Consider the following 17,864-nt stretch of genomic DNA (forward strand, 5'->3'; position numbering starts at 1 on the left):
ACGATATTTTCCTTCACCGTCAAGCGCGAGATGAATTATAAACACAAATTAGACACATGAAAATTCAGTGGTCCTTGCCCTGGTTTGAACCTACGATCATCGGTTAAGATTCACGCGTTCTAACCACTAGGCCATCTCAGCTTATAAATCGTAATAATTTAATATTAAAAACGTAATCATTTCTTAATATTAACAAATCTTACTAGTTAGACACAATATTATAGACGTTCAAAGCGTAATATAATTGTAGATAAGAATTTTGTTAGACAATAAATAACATACTGTTATTTTCTAATAAAAATGTATATAATAGAAAATACAACATGTACATATGTATATTTCAAAATTACTGGTCCACCACAGTCCATAAAACTGATTTCACAATCTCGAAACCGTGTTTAATTCACCCCCATTTAATCCCGCTATAAATTCGCGGTGGTAATTACGTTAAAAGCTATTTGGTTCCGTGTGTCGCGACCCTTAGTTAAGGGTAGGTCCACACGTGTCGACCACGCCTACGTTTAAACCGCAGGAATAAAACTAAATTGTTGAGTGTGATAATTTTATATCACGGGAGAAGGATAAGGAAACAGAGTTTAGGGAAGTCGATCAAGTTGAGTTTGGACTTTCGAGTTTGATACACTGGTGAAGCGAATTTATAGTGACCCAGGATTTGAGCTATAATCTATATCATAATAACAGTCTGTTAATGTCCCTCTGCTGGGCTAAGGCCTCCTCTTCCTTTTGAGCTCCAATGCGGGTTGGTAGAATACACATGTGGCATACTTTCAATGAAATTAGACACATGCAGGTTTCCTCACGATGTTTTCCTTCACCGTCAAGCTCGAGATGAATTATAAACACAAATTAAGCACATGAAAATTCAGTGGTGCTTGCCCGGGTTTGAACCCACGATCATCAGTTAAGATTCACGCGTTTTAACCACTAGGCCATCTCGGCTTAATCTATCTATATCATACAATCAATCAATTCAAATATTAGTAAAAAACAAGACAGAAAGTTAAAATATTATATCATATTTTAATTAAGTTAATCGTTATTAATAAACTGTCTGATTTTATCTGTGCTCTATGGATAAGATCAAAGTTTTTAAATTAAATAAGGTTTCAGAGTATATTAAACCTACTTTATAAAAATAATAAAACTCAAGTAGATGCATTTCGAGCTCCACTATCACGTCATGCGACACTCAAATAAAACTTTAATACTCCTAAACATTGAACACAGCACTAAACGCTCGAACGATTACCACAGAGCATTATTTATACCTACCCTACAATACCACAAAACATCCCTTAAAATTCAATAACATCCCTTAAAAGCGGCATCTTTCAATAAACATAATCGCGTGTCAGAAGCCTAACCCCGCGTAAGAGCGAAATTTGACGCACCCCGAAGTAAGGGTTAGTTTTTCCTATTGTCGCCTCCACTTTGACAGTGAAAACTGTCAACTGTCAAAAGCAGTCAAGGAGGTTTAAACTATGCGTTCTATTTTCGAACGCGTCTCATATTTGAATCTTTTGTGACGAGCTACGGGGGGCAATCTCTTAGTGCAACCGTTGGGTCAATTTATTTTTAAGAACCGTTTTTAAATCAATTTTTTATATATCCATTGCAATTTTACCGAAAAATCGATTTTTTATTTCGATGTTTTAAACTATGTTTCAAGTATAGCTTTATTCTGTGATGAATGAATCTAAGACAAATGTACATATTAATATGTTTCAGCGACAAATATGAACAGCATCACATACACTTGTCACAGAGATCATTCTCTTATCTCGATGATATAATCGAACCACGAGTCTATTAGTAAATACATCGAATAGGGAAAATGGCTCGCTTTTATAACAATAATAATAAATGTTCATTACAATGAGACTTCTTGTAACTTGTCTCCAATCCTTAGTTTAGGAGTCACGGAAAAAAATCGTGACCGTAGGCGTTTTTGTCGCGGGGCTAGTGACCGGGCTCTCTTTAGACGAGACCACTACTTGAAACCCTATACTCGCGTCACATTACATTCAAATATATTTTTCATATTGAAGTGAGTGTGATGGGAGTAAAATTTAAAAATCGAATCTTAGTGCAATGATTTTATATGTTTATATATAAACATATGTTTGATTGAAACATTTGTGACGTAAGAGGTTTCACTTCTGTCAATGTTTTATCTTTTTCACTGGTGTTTTCTGTTATTGCAATCATGAAATGGCTAAATAAAACAATAAAACCAATTTAAAGCGACAGTAGTACAATAATAAATAAAATTAATTCAGTAATTTTGTAAATTAAATAAAATATTTACGATAAATAGTATTGCACCTTCGAATACAAATTATCTATGTGAATAAATACTAGATCTAGAAGTTATCTATGTATCTTGTGCTACTAAACGTAGTCGCAGATTTTAACGCAATTATAATTGTATTTACCATTTAATAATTCAATTACGCGGATGCTTTCAAAAATTAAACTCTTCATACTTAATGTAGAATTAATTTAATACCGAAGTTTAAAAATAATGCAAATTACAAGTATTTATTCTAATTTTACATTTCATATACATTATTATAAACAAGCGGGCGTCGAACTTGATAGTAGTTTTATTTTAAAATATTTAAACGAAAGTATCAAACGAAGCATGACCGTTTGGTAAGTGACGGTACCGCCGCTGTTATAAAATCAATGACGTCGAGTGTCATCGTTTATCGATTTGTTCTTTTTATTGCTGTTTATATACATTTCGACATCTTGTATATAGCCGGTAGTAAATAATTGACATAAATATAAATTCAACAATGGTATGAGTTTTGTTGTGTGTATGTAATTATTATATAATGTAAATTGTAAGAGCTTCAGAAATTTATAACTTTCGCTGGTTATATGGACTCCCTGCACCATTTTGTTGAAACAGTAACCCATAATTGTCCCACTGCTGGGCATGAATGTCTCTTAAGTTCAAAGCATATTCTACTCTTGCTTAAAAGCGTTTTGATAGATACATTTGTAGCAGAATTACATGCGACGCCGAACACTAGGTGAATTACAAATACAAATGAAGTACATTAAAACTTTATAATGGACATGTTACCTCGTCGCGACTAAACCGACCATTTATTAAGAACGGGTATTATTTGATCTGATTTTGATAGCCTGAGACCTGGATAAGGTTGAAGTGAAAGAAATTTGTGCGTTTTGTAAGGTTTCCGGCATCGTACATTAGGTGGTGCGGGAGTATCTGATAATAATACACGCTTGCCGGGCAATAGCAACTTTTTAGTAAATATGTCGATGCTTCGTTTAAAGATTCAATTCATTTTACAATTTCAAACGAAGCACAAAAGTCCCTTTACAAGTAAATTTGTTTCGAAGTAACTCGAGAAAATGTCATCGATTATTCCAGAAGGAATTCTAATAAAAACTTTATACATTTTTACCAACTTTTACACAATTACACACAAAAGTCAATGTCAAGGAAAAAAAAATCTTAATTATATTTGATGTAAAAACATTGAAGCACTATTGAGAAATATAAAATGTTTTTGAATGTTTACTTGGTCGTTGTGTTCCGGTTTGAAGGGTGAGTGAGCCAGTGTAAGAAAACACAACAGCCAATAACATCTTACATAAGTTCCCTAGTTTGGCGTTGTAAGGGATGGTTAATTATTTATGATAACGCCAATGTATATACATATAATGTCTATAGTGTACAGCAATAAAAATAAAACTTATCAAAATATTCTGTCATCCCAAAATAAAATATGATAATGCATCAACCTCAACCGAGATCAAAGACAATCATTTCATGATTGTCTAGAAGACTTGAGCCAAAACAGCCTAGTTGTTAGAACACCTGAATTCCAACCGCAGGTTGCGGGTTCAGAGGAAGCCAGCACTAAATTTTCATATGCTTATTTCGTTTTGTTTTTGAGAGCAACTTTTTGATCCATCAACTCGCATTGAAGTGGAATAAGCTTTAAATCTCTTCAACGACAGGCGATCTTAGCTAGTTTTCTTTTGATGAGACTCGACGTTTTTAGTTAGATAGTGTTTATTTTATCAATTAATATACAGCTCTGTCCTTGATTAGGTCTGTAAGTCGAAGCCGAGATGGCCCACGTGAATTTTAACTGATGATCGTGGGTTCAAACCCGGGCAAGCACCACTAAATTTTCATGTGCTTAATTTGTTTTTATAATTCATTTCGTGATTGATGGTGAAGGAAAACATCATGAGGAAACCTGCATGTGTCTCATTTCACTGAAATTCTGCCACATGTGCATTCCAGCAACCCGCATTGGCCTTAGCACAGTAGTGGGACATTCACGGGCTGTAACTATACTGTACTACTAAATTTGTGAAGAAATTAAGAATTTACTTCACCACGCTGTTCCAATGCGGAGATCGAAGGGATTAATTACAAAACACGAACTTCGATTTAACTCCACATCTTACTCTTAGCTATAACTGCTTATTTTGTTGTCCATCCAATTTTATTAAACAATCATATCAAATCCAAATCGAAATAATTTAGGTAGGAAAATTTTACGATTACTAATTTTACGGAAGAAGTAAATAAATACAACACATTATCTGCTATTTCAACCAATCATTTTAAGCCGTCATCGTCATCACCAAGTGGGTTTACGACAACTAATGATAGGTCCGTAAAACACTATGTATGGTAACATTGTATTCAGAAATTGGATTGAAAAAAAAAACCATTGATATAACATTGTCAATGCAGCGATGTTTTAATTTAAATACTTATTTTATGACCTCATAGATAGCGGATGAAAATATTGACAAATTATTATCGTCGCTAATAAAGCACATTCGCTTTAATTATTTTTTTAAAGATAATGTAACTTTTGACAAATCTTACAGATGAAATTGCTAATCGTTTAGATAATATTTTAAGCAAAATCTTTGAATATTAGGTGCATAGTTCAAACCTCATAATTACGCTGTTTTCTCAATCAAAGATCTCAAATCAAAAGAACATTTATATAAAAGAAAACAAAACTACAGTACTGAGTACATTCGCTTAGTTTCGTACAGTTGTTTATAAATTGACTTACCAGCTCTTAAGGCATCCATTGGTACACTGGGGTAAGGAATCGAGTAGGGGTATCCCTCCTTCCTCAGTGTTTTGGGTTTCCTCCGCGGTCGGTACTTGTAGTCGGGATGTTCCTTCATGTGCATCGCCCTGAGCCTTTTGGCTTCATCAATGAATGGTCTTTTTTCGTCTTCTGTTAGAAGCTTCCACTCTGCACCTGGGAGTTAAGTTAATATATTAAATTTTTTTTGTAGATTAAAAAAATCAAATCTAAAGAAAAAAGCTTTATATGAAATATACAGACAAAATAATTGCATACGGATGCTACATAGTAATAAAGTAAAATTGGACATCTGCAAATTTTAAATTAAAATTATGAATAATATTGAATTAATGTTTAATTATTACTAGATGTCTCTGTTAATTAAGATTTTTAAAAAGTATATCTAACCGTTTCTGCAACTCGTTACTCGTTTTTTACATTGTTAAAATCATTATGATATAATTAAAACGAGAATAGTAATGACAATGAACTACTATCCGGCTTTGTTAGAAAATGTTATCACAAACATTTCGGCGACAAACAGACTGAATGCGCTATTCAGTCCGCAACTATTATGACAGGGAGACAAAAAGAGAAAAGTAATTTGCTCTAACCATCCCTCATTGCGGAGACAAAGCCTTTGATCGATACAATATAATCGAAAGCACGAACGACCTGTCTCCCAACTCGATTCAAGAGACCAACCCTTTGTCTCCCCCCATTTATAGAAGGCTGTATTCATCGCATCGATACCGTGGAGGGGCGCCACCGACCATTCAAACAGACAAGACAATCCTGATTCAGCCGAGTATAAAAGCGAAAACAATGTCGCCAACATAGAAAGGAACAATCCGGTCGCAGGACCAAGTTTCGTCCCATTCGCGCACGTCCGAATTAACACAAGAGAGAGCGGGATAGCGAGAACAATGGCGGAAAGCGCCGCCTAATGACGAATTTGCGCTTTTCATTCCGCTACAGAAGTTTTTCCCGGTTCCTCATTATTGTTGATACTTCGGGGAGGGTACTGTTGCTTTTGTCGGCGGGAATGATAAGAATCGTGTACTTGCCGACTTATTATACGTTCCGTCAAACGAGACGCTGTTCAATGATACCGAGATGCGGAGGTCCTTTGTAATTTCCTTTCAATCACGTTCATATGTACCAGAATCAGATATTTATATTAAATTTTCTTCTTTAAACTTTTGTATATTTCTTTCCATTTAAAGTGTAAATTAAATTTCGAAGTGGAATTATTATATCAGAAAGCAAGGCGATAAAACATAAAGCCTTACAATATAACGTTGCAACAAATATACGTTGCAATTTCACGTATTCCAGCAAGATCATGTGAACTATTTATACTTTGTACATGCACAAGCTTCGTGTAAGTATTAGACATAACATGCCTGTGTAATTTGAATCTAAACAAACAAAGTATATAATTTGTATCTAGAAATAATATATAATTATGATTTGAAGAGAGTGAGTCCACAACTATGCGTGCTATATAAAGATGTTTCTTAACCAAAGAAAGAATATTCTATCTATATGGGGATATGAAATAATTATCTCAGAAGTAAATATCACTCTATATTACGCCCAGTTTCAATAAAGTTCATCAATTCAAAAGCGTAATAGTGAACAGATCAAAGAAAGGTATTCGATAATATTATATATTGGTAATAACGTGATTTGTTTAATGCTATGCTGTAAATCAGTAGATGTTAATTATAAACAATATTAATTTCCGATATTGTTTATCATTGATTTTATCATTCGGGTATCGAAAGTGCAGCAAAGGGTTCTATGCGATTATGTACTCTTGAACGATTAGACAAGTGCGCAGGAGTTATTATAGTTTACATGTGTGTGTGCAAAAATAGGCGCACTCTGTATTTCCTCGCTCTTTTAATCCGACATAAACAGTAAAATGTTCAGACGCGGGACCAACGGCTTCGTGTTCCAATTTATCGACAGAAAATACCAATAACTTTTAATTGGCCTGACACGGCTTTCAACCCAGTACTTCGGGATTTGCATTAAAACTTAAAAGCTAATCACTAGACCAACGGAGCACTTTTACAATTTTATTTCTATGTGTAAGTTATTATGGAAAGCTGTCAACATTTAGTAACACACATTCTTGATATGTTTATTATATAAGTACAACCAACGCCCACGTATGTAGAAAAAATTATTCACTTGACCCTTTTTAACAAACGAGGTAGGTACTTATAGTGTTTAAATCTAAAAACATTCGGACTTTACAAGAGAAATATTATTTTTAATTTAATTAACAATCACTGATCGCGAGCGGCACGTGCCTCGAGTGTTGCCACTCTACAATAATTATTTCCTACATCCCGCCTCTACGATAAACAAAAGCTGGCAACATTGAATAATGATCGCAGTATGCAGTAGAAGCAGAATGTAAAATGAATTTCAGGTTTTTTTTTTATATAAAACAAATCTCCTTGTGCCATTTTGTTCGATTTGTCTAACTATTTACTCATTAGGTATTGTCAGGCAGAAATTACAGATCAAAACGCAACTAAGAACATTCGAACAAACCGCTTTTCATTTTAAACCCATGTAACAAAATGTGAAAATGAATTTAAAAATTATTAAAACAAATCTAAGTACGTCTCAATTGAAAATGTCAACGTAATGAAATCATCTTCCATCCCGTACCATTGAAACTCATCAAGAAGTCGCAGAGCATCGTTAGTTACGTTTTACATTACGTACCATTGTCAACGACAATCGTAAAAACAAAAACGCGAGACAAAAAACAACGACGCATGTGACACACTCGCGTATATAACAATACACATCGCGACAAAGGAGTTTCCTCTCAGCGTTGTATTAAAACGACCATTGTGTTCAGAATCGGACGAAAATGCTCTTCATTACGCTGAAAGCTTGTGTGCCTTGCGACAATGGGGTGGGGGGAGTGCCCCAACAAAGACGAAGGAGCCCACCCTTTCGTCCGGAAAATTGAAATGGTAAGATGTTATTTAGGTCATGATTTTATTAAATGTTAATAGATATTTTTTTTCGGGTGTCTCATCGAGGGGATATTGTGTTGAAATTGAGGTTTGCATTAGTAATGGAAGTCAATGGATTTGTAATTTCAATTAGATTGTTATAAATTATACAATTATATACATAAACTTGGGTTTTAATTTACAATATACAATAGCGGCTTTTTATGTAATCCAAAAGGACAGTGCTCTCCTGATAGAAAGTATTCTACCATCGCCAAAGGACATCTGCAGCAGCAGGTGCGTTGTCGGCTTTTATTTTATCATTAAAAATATAGTTGTATTTATATTTTAAAAGAACTTATTAACAAATTCACGTTTAAAAATTTAATACCTACACAATTTTTTTATTTTTGAGTAATTTATTGACATTTTTATAGGTATGCCAGCTGTGCCTCGCGGTTTTAACTACATTACACATCGATTAGACATAATTATATACCTACTTGTCTGCTTTCTACACTTTCCTACTCACTAAATAAATGGAATGTCTAACGCTTAACCGTATAACGTTTAACCATACAAACTCTCCGCGCGGTTTCACTCGCGTTAAAAGTTTCTGCTAAACCCCCCCCCCCCTCACGTGGGTGATGTTTTATACTTACTAATATTCCAAATACGGAAACGAGTGTGTTTGTTACGCTTTCACGACTTAACTATTCAATCGATCATCACGAAATTTTGCACTCACGTTGTCAGTTGGGACATTGGAAGAAACTTGTAGTCTATAAGGCTTCAATCTTCAATGAGCAATTTTCAATTTAAAGAAAAGTATTAAATCTTATATTCATTTTAAAGTAACTTCAACTTACTATCATTTAACTATTTTTATATACATATTAATATCATTGTACCTATATGATTATTACAAAAAAAGTAACTAACAAATGTCACAAATGTGAATTCAATTCGCAATGGAATTCATTTTAAAACACAATAAAGTACTTAAGTAAAATGAAGACATGACCTGTGCATTTCACAAAGGTTTCGTTAAAGATACATAGCTTAAAGCGCTACTAGTATTTCATGTAACATGTTACACTTGACGGTACCTTCAACACTGAAATATTTACTTTAGAGACTTCTTTGTCGATTTCACTGGCGGTAGGGCTTTGTGCAAGCTCGTCTGGGTAGGTACCACCCACTCAGCAGACATTCTACCGCAAAATAGCAGTCTTGGTATTGTTGTGTTTCGGTTTGAAGGGTGAGTGAGCCAGTGCAATTACAGGTACAAGGGACATAACATCTTAATTCCCAAGGTTGGTGGCGCATTGGTGATGTAAGCGATGGTTAACATTTCTTACAATGCCAATGTCTATGGGCGTTGGTGACCATTTACCAGGTTGCCCATATGCTCGTCCGCCTTCCTATTCCATATAAAAAAAGACGAGATTCATTTTAAGCATATGTTTACACGGATTATTTTAGTAAGAGCCTGTAATGTCACATTGCTGGACTAGTATTTTCTTAAGGAGGTTTCGATCGTATATAATCACGCTACTCCAATGCGGGTTGGTGGATACCCTCTTGGGATAGATTTACATACGACACACGGATGTTTCCTCACAATGTTATCCTTGACTAAAGCACATGAAAATTCTTTGCTTACCCGGGTTTGAACCCGAAATCTTCAGCTATGATTGACGTCTGGTATATCTCGCAATTAAAAACAACCTTCAATTAAAATCCACGCTCACTATTCACTTAACCATCGCCTCTACGTAACAATGACTGAAAAATATTTAAACAGAATTCATATACTTTAGCAGTCGGACCACGTCAATGTAAGAGAATACAAAAGGCTGTAGTAATTAAACAAGGGCAAACAAACGCCCCTTTTAACAACAAGGAAACAACAGTATTTTTGTTGCGTGCCCCTGACAGCCTGCGTCGGCGTGATAACGCGCCCTTAGTTTGAGTACCTATGTTACTGAATACAGTAATAGCTGTACTTGCCACGGAACTACGAATGTTCGAAATAGCATCAAGCTTTGTCGGAAAAACGGTACGTTCTTTTTAAATCATAATTATTTTGGTAATGTTTTTGGTGTTTAAATTCGCTTTGTAAACGAAATCAAATTGACAAAATTGATGCAAAAAGATATGTTAAATTTATGATAAAAATAATAGTTACTGAGCTTCATTCTGTTCTTCTAGGTATAATATACAATTCGTACTGGTAGTAGTTTTATGACAGTATTGTAATAGGACTATTGAAAAATGTTTAGGAGAACAAACACGAATAGAGTGTATTTTGATCATGTCGACATCGATTTGTGTAATTAAGTTGAATAATATTAAAACTAACCTCGGTATCGATGACAGTACCTACCTATTACTACAGTCATTTACTGTTCTCTGAGTAAGTACTGTCGCTTGTTTGAGAAATTGTAATCGAGTCATTTACCACTTCTATAGTTCCAATACATCTAAGGTACGAATGATACATAGGACATGGTGTTTTGATGCAATGCTCGCTCGGAACATTTACAATACACTTTTATTAAGTCTAACTACACTTGGAATGTTTTTAGTAGTTCTTGTAATTCAGTGTAGATAATACGTTACATTTTGTTCAGCTTTTAGAGTAATATATATATATATATAGAATAGGAAGAGCCGAGATGGCCCAGTGGTAAGAACATGTGAATCTTAACCGATGATCGTGGGTTCAAACCCGGGCAAGCACCACTGAATTTTCATGTGCTTAATTTGTGATTATAATTCATTTCGTGCTTTACGGTGAAGGAAAACATCGTGAGGAAACCTGCATGTGTCTAATTTCACTGAAATTCTGCCACATGTGTATTCCACCAACCCGCATTGGAGCAGCGTGGTGGAATAAGCTCCAAACCTTCTCCTCAAAAAGAGGAGAGGAGGCCTTTAGCCCAGCAGTGGTACATTCACAGGCTGTTACGGAAGGTGGACGAGCATAAGGGCCACCTGATGGTAAGTGGTCACCAAACGCCCTTAGACATTGGCATTGTAAGAAATGTCAACCATCTTACATAGCCACCAACCTTGGGAACTATGATTTTATATCCCTTGTGCCTGTAATTACACTGGCTCATTCATCCTTCCAACCGGAACACAACAATAACAAGTACTGCTGTTTTGCGGCAGAATATCTGATGAGTGGGTGGTACCTACCCAGACGAGCTTTCACAAAGCCCTACCACCAGTATTATAGTTAATATAGGATATTAACTATGAGGATTGAAGAAACTTTTTCATTTATTCATCAGTATATATATAACATAGGAATATTAGACGCATTCCGAAAACAAAAAAATCTATTATAAATCGATTCGGTATCAGTTACCGACATAAAAGTTCATTTATACCGAAAACAGCTCCCGTTCTTGCCGAACAAAACGCCTATTCTATCAGAACACTCGCTATAGTGTATTTTAATAGATTCCTTTCACACAATAACTAGTTATTTGCGTCGGCTATACATTCTTTACGTAAAAAATGAGACTTTTGAGAGATGTTCACGGGTTTCTTTATACGATTATAAACTGGTTCGCTATTGGACATGCCTTCGCTCCACACCGGATAATAGCCAATGGCGTTTGATGCCACGGTGTTTTAATTACTGCATCTGTCACGAAAAAAAACGTTGAGAACGTTTGAAACAAAAAATCGAAAGTAAAAAGCTACATAGAGCGAGGAAAATCGTTGTAAATTGGAAATCGACATGTGTTATGTAGAATTATACGGGTGTGGGTTTATTTTTTACTTTATAACGATGAAAAAGTTTTAATACTTATGACGAACTTTGATAGAGAAAATTAAGTCTTGTTCGTGTTTTCTATTTCTATTTATGAAAAATTTTCGCTGTCTTAAAATATATTTTAATAATATGTTACATAAAAAACATACCGGAACAAAGAATTTCTTATTACATACATTCGATTCGTAAATAAAATGAAAATAAAATAGAATTCTAATATAAAAAAACGGTTATATATAATATTATTTAATGTGAACCGCAAAAATATTTTAACAAAAAAATATTAGATGTTACATTATCGCAGTCGTAAGTATAAGTCGTGATTCCAAACAAGTCTCTTACATATGTAAGAGTGGGGCGTATTATATGCAAAAATTAAATTAGCACACCTATTTACATATTGATTGCTTCTAGTAGCTAGCTCATAATGACCGACAGACCATAAAAGCCTAGAATTAAGAACCGGGTCGGGCGAATGTTAATATATAAATATTTCCGACAAGATCTTCGTTCTTACTCCCGTGCCCCAGAAGGCACACATCTGAACTCTTCGGTTGGGTCAGATTGTCGTTCCATTCCAAGAGTAAAGGGAATAGAAAGTGATTCTGTGTTTGCACATACGTTTCTGAACGATAGAATATCTCAGTTCAATCTCCGTTAAGAATAACAGCCCTGACGGGAATCGCCCAAGACCATCAATAATATTTACATCCTAACTAATATTATAAATAAAGATAGTTTGTTTGTCCAATACAAAACGGATCATCGTGAAATTTTACATATACGTTATCAACGGTACAGAAAATGACATAGAGTACCTAACACCTTCCACTACCCCTCACGCGTGCAAAGCCGTGGGCGGAAAATAGAAATAAAATATTAAAAATATAATAAAAAGGTATCGAGTGTGACGTAATCATTAGCTAGTATTATAAGTAGTTTGTAGAATAAAAGCGATTATAATGGTGTTTTCTTATTTAGAATATCATAGTACGTATCAACTTGACTTCTAAATACGAAAAGATATAACAAAAACAAGCATTAATCGCAATCGTCTCACGTGCAAGGGTTGCCAGTGTCGATAAATGAAAACCAATTACACGAACTACAATCACCGCCCCCGCCTTAATTAATATTAACTAGTAGTCGAACGTGTAACGCCCCTAACAGTTGGCAATACAATCGCTGAGGGTAGGTAAATGCAACAGACAGCAATGAAAACAAACAACACTACACACGGCTTTCAAGTACTGAGAACTAAATGTTTGTTACAATACACTTCATACATGAAATCTATTTATATATAAAAACTTTATATAGGTAAGTAAATGTACCTACCGACAAATTTAATTTCTAGTACTTAGAATAAAACTTGTCAACAGTTTATCAAAGGTAAGTAAAATAAAATTTTGCAGCACCTAAGCAAATCATATTTTTATCTGTATAAGTATTCAATTTTTAATTATAAAAAATTAAGCCTTTTCAAATTTTAAAATTAAATTGATATATTTTATGGGTTACACGGTAGATATATAGTTAAGTGGGTATATAATTTATATTCCACGCACATAAAAAGTAGTTACGAATACCATTTCAACGAGCTCACATCGAAACAAAACTTCATTATATAGGTAACGATTAAATATCCAGCAAGAGAGAACTAACTAGGCTAACGTTAACTTGAATAACAAACATTTTATATATCGTTGTATTTATACCGTCCTTAAGCTAAAAAAACTAAATCAATCAATCAATCAACAGCCAATCGTTGTCCACTGCTGAACAAAGGCCTCTCCCAAGGTGCGCCAAAGCTCCCTGTCCTCCGCCTTCCGCATCCTGTTGGTGCCCGCCACCTTCTTAAGGTCGTCGGTCCACCTGGCTGGAGGGCGCCCTACGCTGCGCTTGCCGATTCGCGGTCTCCACTCTAGGACTCGTCTGCTCCAACGGCCATCGGTCCTACGACATACGTGACCAGCCCACTGTTACTTCAGCCTGCTAATTTTGCAAGCTATGTCGGTGACTCCGGTTCTTTTCCGGATAATCTCATTTCTGATCTTATCCTTCAAAGATACTCCGAGCATAGCTCGCTCCATAGCACGCTGAGCGACTTTGAATTTGTGGACTAGTCCCTATTGATTCTAAAAACTAAATACTTTACTTTTATATATTACTTTTATAATAGGCAAATTAAACAATATCCGAGTCACATTGTGAGCTAACCCTTGATGTTAATAACTAACTATGTATTATATTCGTACTTCACATACGACCTGTCCGTGTGTCTAACGTGCTCGGTAAAAAGATACGCCAGCATTGTTTGGCGATACCTTTGTTGAGCGCATCGACATTTGTCGGGCGACATTTCGATTGGTTTCGTAAACAAAACGCGTTTTGTGCGTCGATTTATTAATGCCGATAAACAATGAGCCGTACGCAATACGCACCCGATTATTGACAGGTAGCGAACAAAGGCACGACATTGTTTAGCGGATTTTATACTAATGAAATATCTGCCAATAGGGGTATTTAGAATCACCAAATATTATAGGCTGAGATTTGTTTTTTTATCAACAAACAAAGTTATCATTGGTCTCTTTATTTGATTACATATACATACATATATTTAAATATTAAAATTATTCGTTGGTAACAATACAAACTCTTTCGGACAAACTTTTCCAATACGACTCGTCCCTTCAGCTTTCAGCAGAAACAAGTAATTTCTGCCTACAAGCGTCCCTATTCAGTATCCAAAAGACATTGTATGCATAAAACATGCGCTGTTTGAACAGGACAATACAAGCACTGTCGCCCCAGCTCCGTTCGTTAAAGAAACACAATACTCCCATTCCAACTACAGTTAGAGAGAGCACAATGTTTCGTAACGCAGGGTATTTTCGCAAGACAGTACCAACATAGATTATTCAAAGGAAACTATGAAAACATTAAGTACTCGTATGTATCGTGAAACAAACGAATTAGATTTAAAAAAATGTTATATATAGATCACTGTGTTCTTTATGTAGAACTTAAATTAAAACGTCTTTACACGATTATGTACTGTGTAGTTATGTAAAACAACTAGTTTTTAAATAAAAGACAAAAAATAGAGATTTATTAAATAAATACGATTTTAATAAAAATCAGTATAAATTGAATTTTTAATCATGTAAAAATGTATTAAAAATATACACATAGGTACATGTAAACCTGCGAAATCATGCTACATAAGAGTAGGTAGTGTTAAAAAAGGAGGGAAAAATAGAAAATGGCGTTTCCTCTCGCCGTCACCGCCAGAATGGCGGCCGCGGTAGGTTTTATTTTTCCATACTCTTCCGCCCGTGTCTCCCCTTTTCTGAACATTTTTAAATTCTCTGTTAGACGGGATTTTGCTTACTTTTGGTCGTTGATTAATTCGGTGGCCGGTACCCCGCTGTGTCGCTTCTGCCGGTTGATTGCGCCTTCGTTTTTTTTACGGTGAGCGCATTTTTTTTTGCTCTCCGTGTTTTGATCACGACTTTAGAAGACATTTGTCAACTGTGCGCGTCTACAGCCGTTCTTTATTCGTTTTAAGCATTCATTGAGTTCGCAAAAATATTGTCGCTTTAACCATGAAGGTCAACTGTATCGTAAAAGTTATTGAACTGCTCGCAGGAATGACACGAAGCCTTAGTTTGACTCATTGGGGTATTGTTATTTTTGTAATTAATTAGTTTTTTTTTATTTTTATGTCGATGTAATTTAATTGTAATTAATTATTAATTATATTTCATTTAGTAATAATGATTCTTTTCAGTAGAAGTGACAGATATTAAATTTCAAACCTACGAATCTCAATTCAGTGCTTGGAAGAGTTATGTTTATTTCTGCTATATCAAGTTCAAATCCAATAATAATAAAACGAATATAATATTGTAAAAGTTCTTAATTTACATATATATAGTGTAGGAGAATTGAACTGGCGGTATTCTAAGAGTCCTATTCAGCACAAAGGTGAGATGTAAATGATCAATTTGCAATCAAAATGAAGCCTATATAAACTTGAGTACAATGAAGGATGTTATTCAATTAAATTAAACCAATTTATGAATATAACTCGATTCGAAAGGATTAATAGCTACGATTGATATTGAATATTGGTAGGAAGTGGTGAGTTCCAACAATTTATATATCCGTTTTGAGATAAGCCAAACGAGCTGATGGGTCAGATCTTAATTTTATCTGTGAGAAATGCTGCCAATTTGCAAACTTTGGGTACCAATATTCGCATCGATTTGTGTTAGTCTAATGTAATAACTTCCTGACCGAATTACCACCATGGCTGTCAATCTCAAGGATGATTACAATACGCAAATCGCACATTTGCGTATTGCAATCAACACCGGTGCTGCTATTTTAAACACGAGTGATCACGACTCGTTAAGAAACACAGTACATTGCCAATAAAACTCATGACCTTCGTATGCGAAGGCCATCGAAGCAGTTAAAGTAACCTCTTTAACGCTAAAAATGGTGGTAGATGGTGCTCTGATCGATTTTATGTCTAACATTCTCTGCAAATATAAAAAATATATAACTAAATAGTTTAGTGTAGAATAGGAAGGCGGACGTGCATATGGGCCACCTGATGGTAAGTGGTCACCAACGCCCATAGACATTGGCATTGTAAGAAATGTTAACCATCGCTTACATCACCAATGCGCCACCAACCTTGGGAACTAAGATGTTATGTCCCTCGTGCCTGTAATTACACTGGCTCACTCACCCTTCAAACCGGAACACAACAATATCAAGTATTGCTGTTTTGCGGTAGAATATCTGATGAGTGGGTGGTACCTACCCAGAAGAGCTTGCACAAAGCCCTACCACCAGTGTTTGTTAACACCTAAATAACCCATATTGTATTAACTTTTTTAAAAGAGTTATTTTTATATCATAGACAGACACTTTATTTATTCGTATAAATTCGTATAATTTATAAAAAAAAAAAAAAAACTCTTGCTAAACGGTAAAAGAAATCATCGTGTATTCAAAATTTACTTTTATAATACAACATTTATTACATAAAAAGGCTTACCTAATCGTTTTGAGATCTCAGAATTATGCATTTTTGGATTATCTTGTGCTATTTTCCGCCTCTGCAGCCTCGACCATACCATAAAGGCATTCATGGGCCGTTTTATGTGTTCTTCTTGGGACTTCTTCTGATGCGTCTGACCGTTCATGGCTGATATCGCTCCCATTGTACCAATAGCTCCCATAGCTGACATGTGGCCCATTGGAAAATGTCCCATGGTGCCTCCATATCCGGCACGGTCGCACATTGCACCAGCGGCACTGTGAAAATATTAAACATTATTTGTATTAATAAGAAATTGGCAATGTTTATGGAATAGTATTCTTAAATAGGTGATCTTATAAATAGCTAGCTTATATCCTATATATTATATTGAATAAATAACATATTATACATTAAAACTTTTCCTAAAAAAATATGCATTTAAAAACAAACACTCCATCCAAATCGGTTTAGTGGTTTGGATAAAATCGCGGACATAAATACATTAATACACGTCGAACGGAGAACTATTAACAAAAAGAATATCATTTACAAAACAAACAAAACTATTATTAATTTTTTTGTTCAATACACTACAATATCTATTACAATTATCTATTTGCTTTCAAATTGTAATTAAATGTTAAGTTTGTCACTTTTGTAGGAATAATTTTTGGGAGAACGAAGTTTATTATATATGATTAACGATATTGTTATATATATTAATGAGGTTACTAGCAAATATAAAATAATTGTAGCAAATTTACAGCTGAAGTATTCATGTACTAAGCTACTCATATCTGTTATGAGCATATTTATAAACATACCGACGTTAACATAGATCTTCATTACATTAAATACTAATGATAAAAACACAAAGCGATGCAAAATTTATAATA

General features: G+C 34.7%; 1 protein-coding gene across 1 annotated transcript in view; it reads right to left on the reverse strand.

Annotated features, from left to right (window-relative positions):
* LOC126781231 (transcription factor Sox-21-like) overlaps positions 1-17,864 on the reverse strand; it is a 50,746-nt gene that overhangs the window by 22,987 nt on the left and 9,895 nt on the right. The window contains exons 2-3 of the mRNA XM_050506121.1: positions 16,984-17,243; positions 5,106-5,300 (exon numbers count right to left, since the gene is read on the reverse strand). Of these exons, the coding sequence (XP_050362078.1) occupies positions 5,106-5,300; positions 16,984-17,243 (455 nt within the window). The remainder of the gene's footprint in view (positions 1-5,105; positions 5,301-16,983; positions 17,244-17,864) is intronic.

The sequence above is a fragment of the Nymphalis io genome, chromosome 3 (genome assembly GCF_905147045.1).
Source record: "Nymphalis io chromosome 3, ilAglIoxx1.1, whole genome shotgun sequence".
In the NCBI taxonomy this organism is placed as follows: domain Eukaryota; kingdom Metazoa; phylum Arthropoda; class Insecta; order Lepidoptera; family Nymphalidae; genus Nymphalis; species Nymphalis io.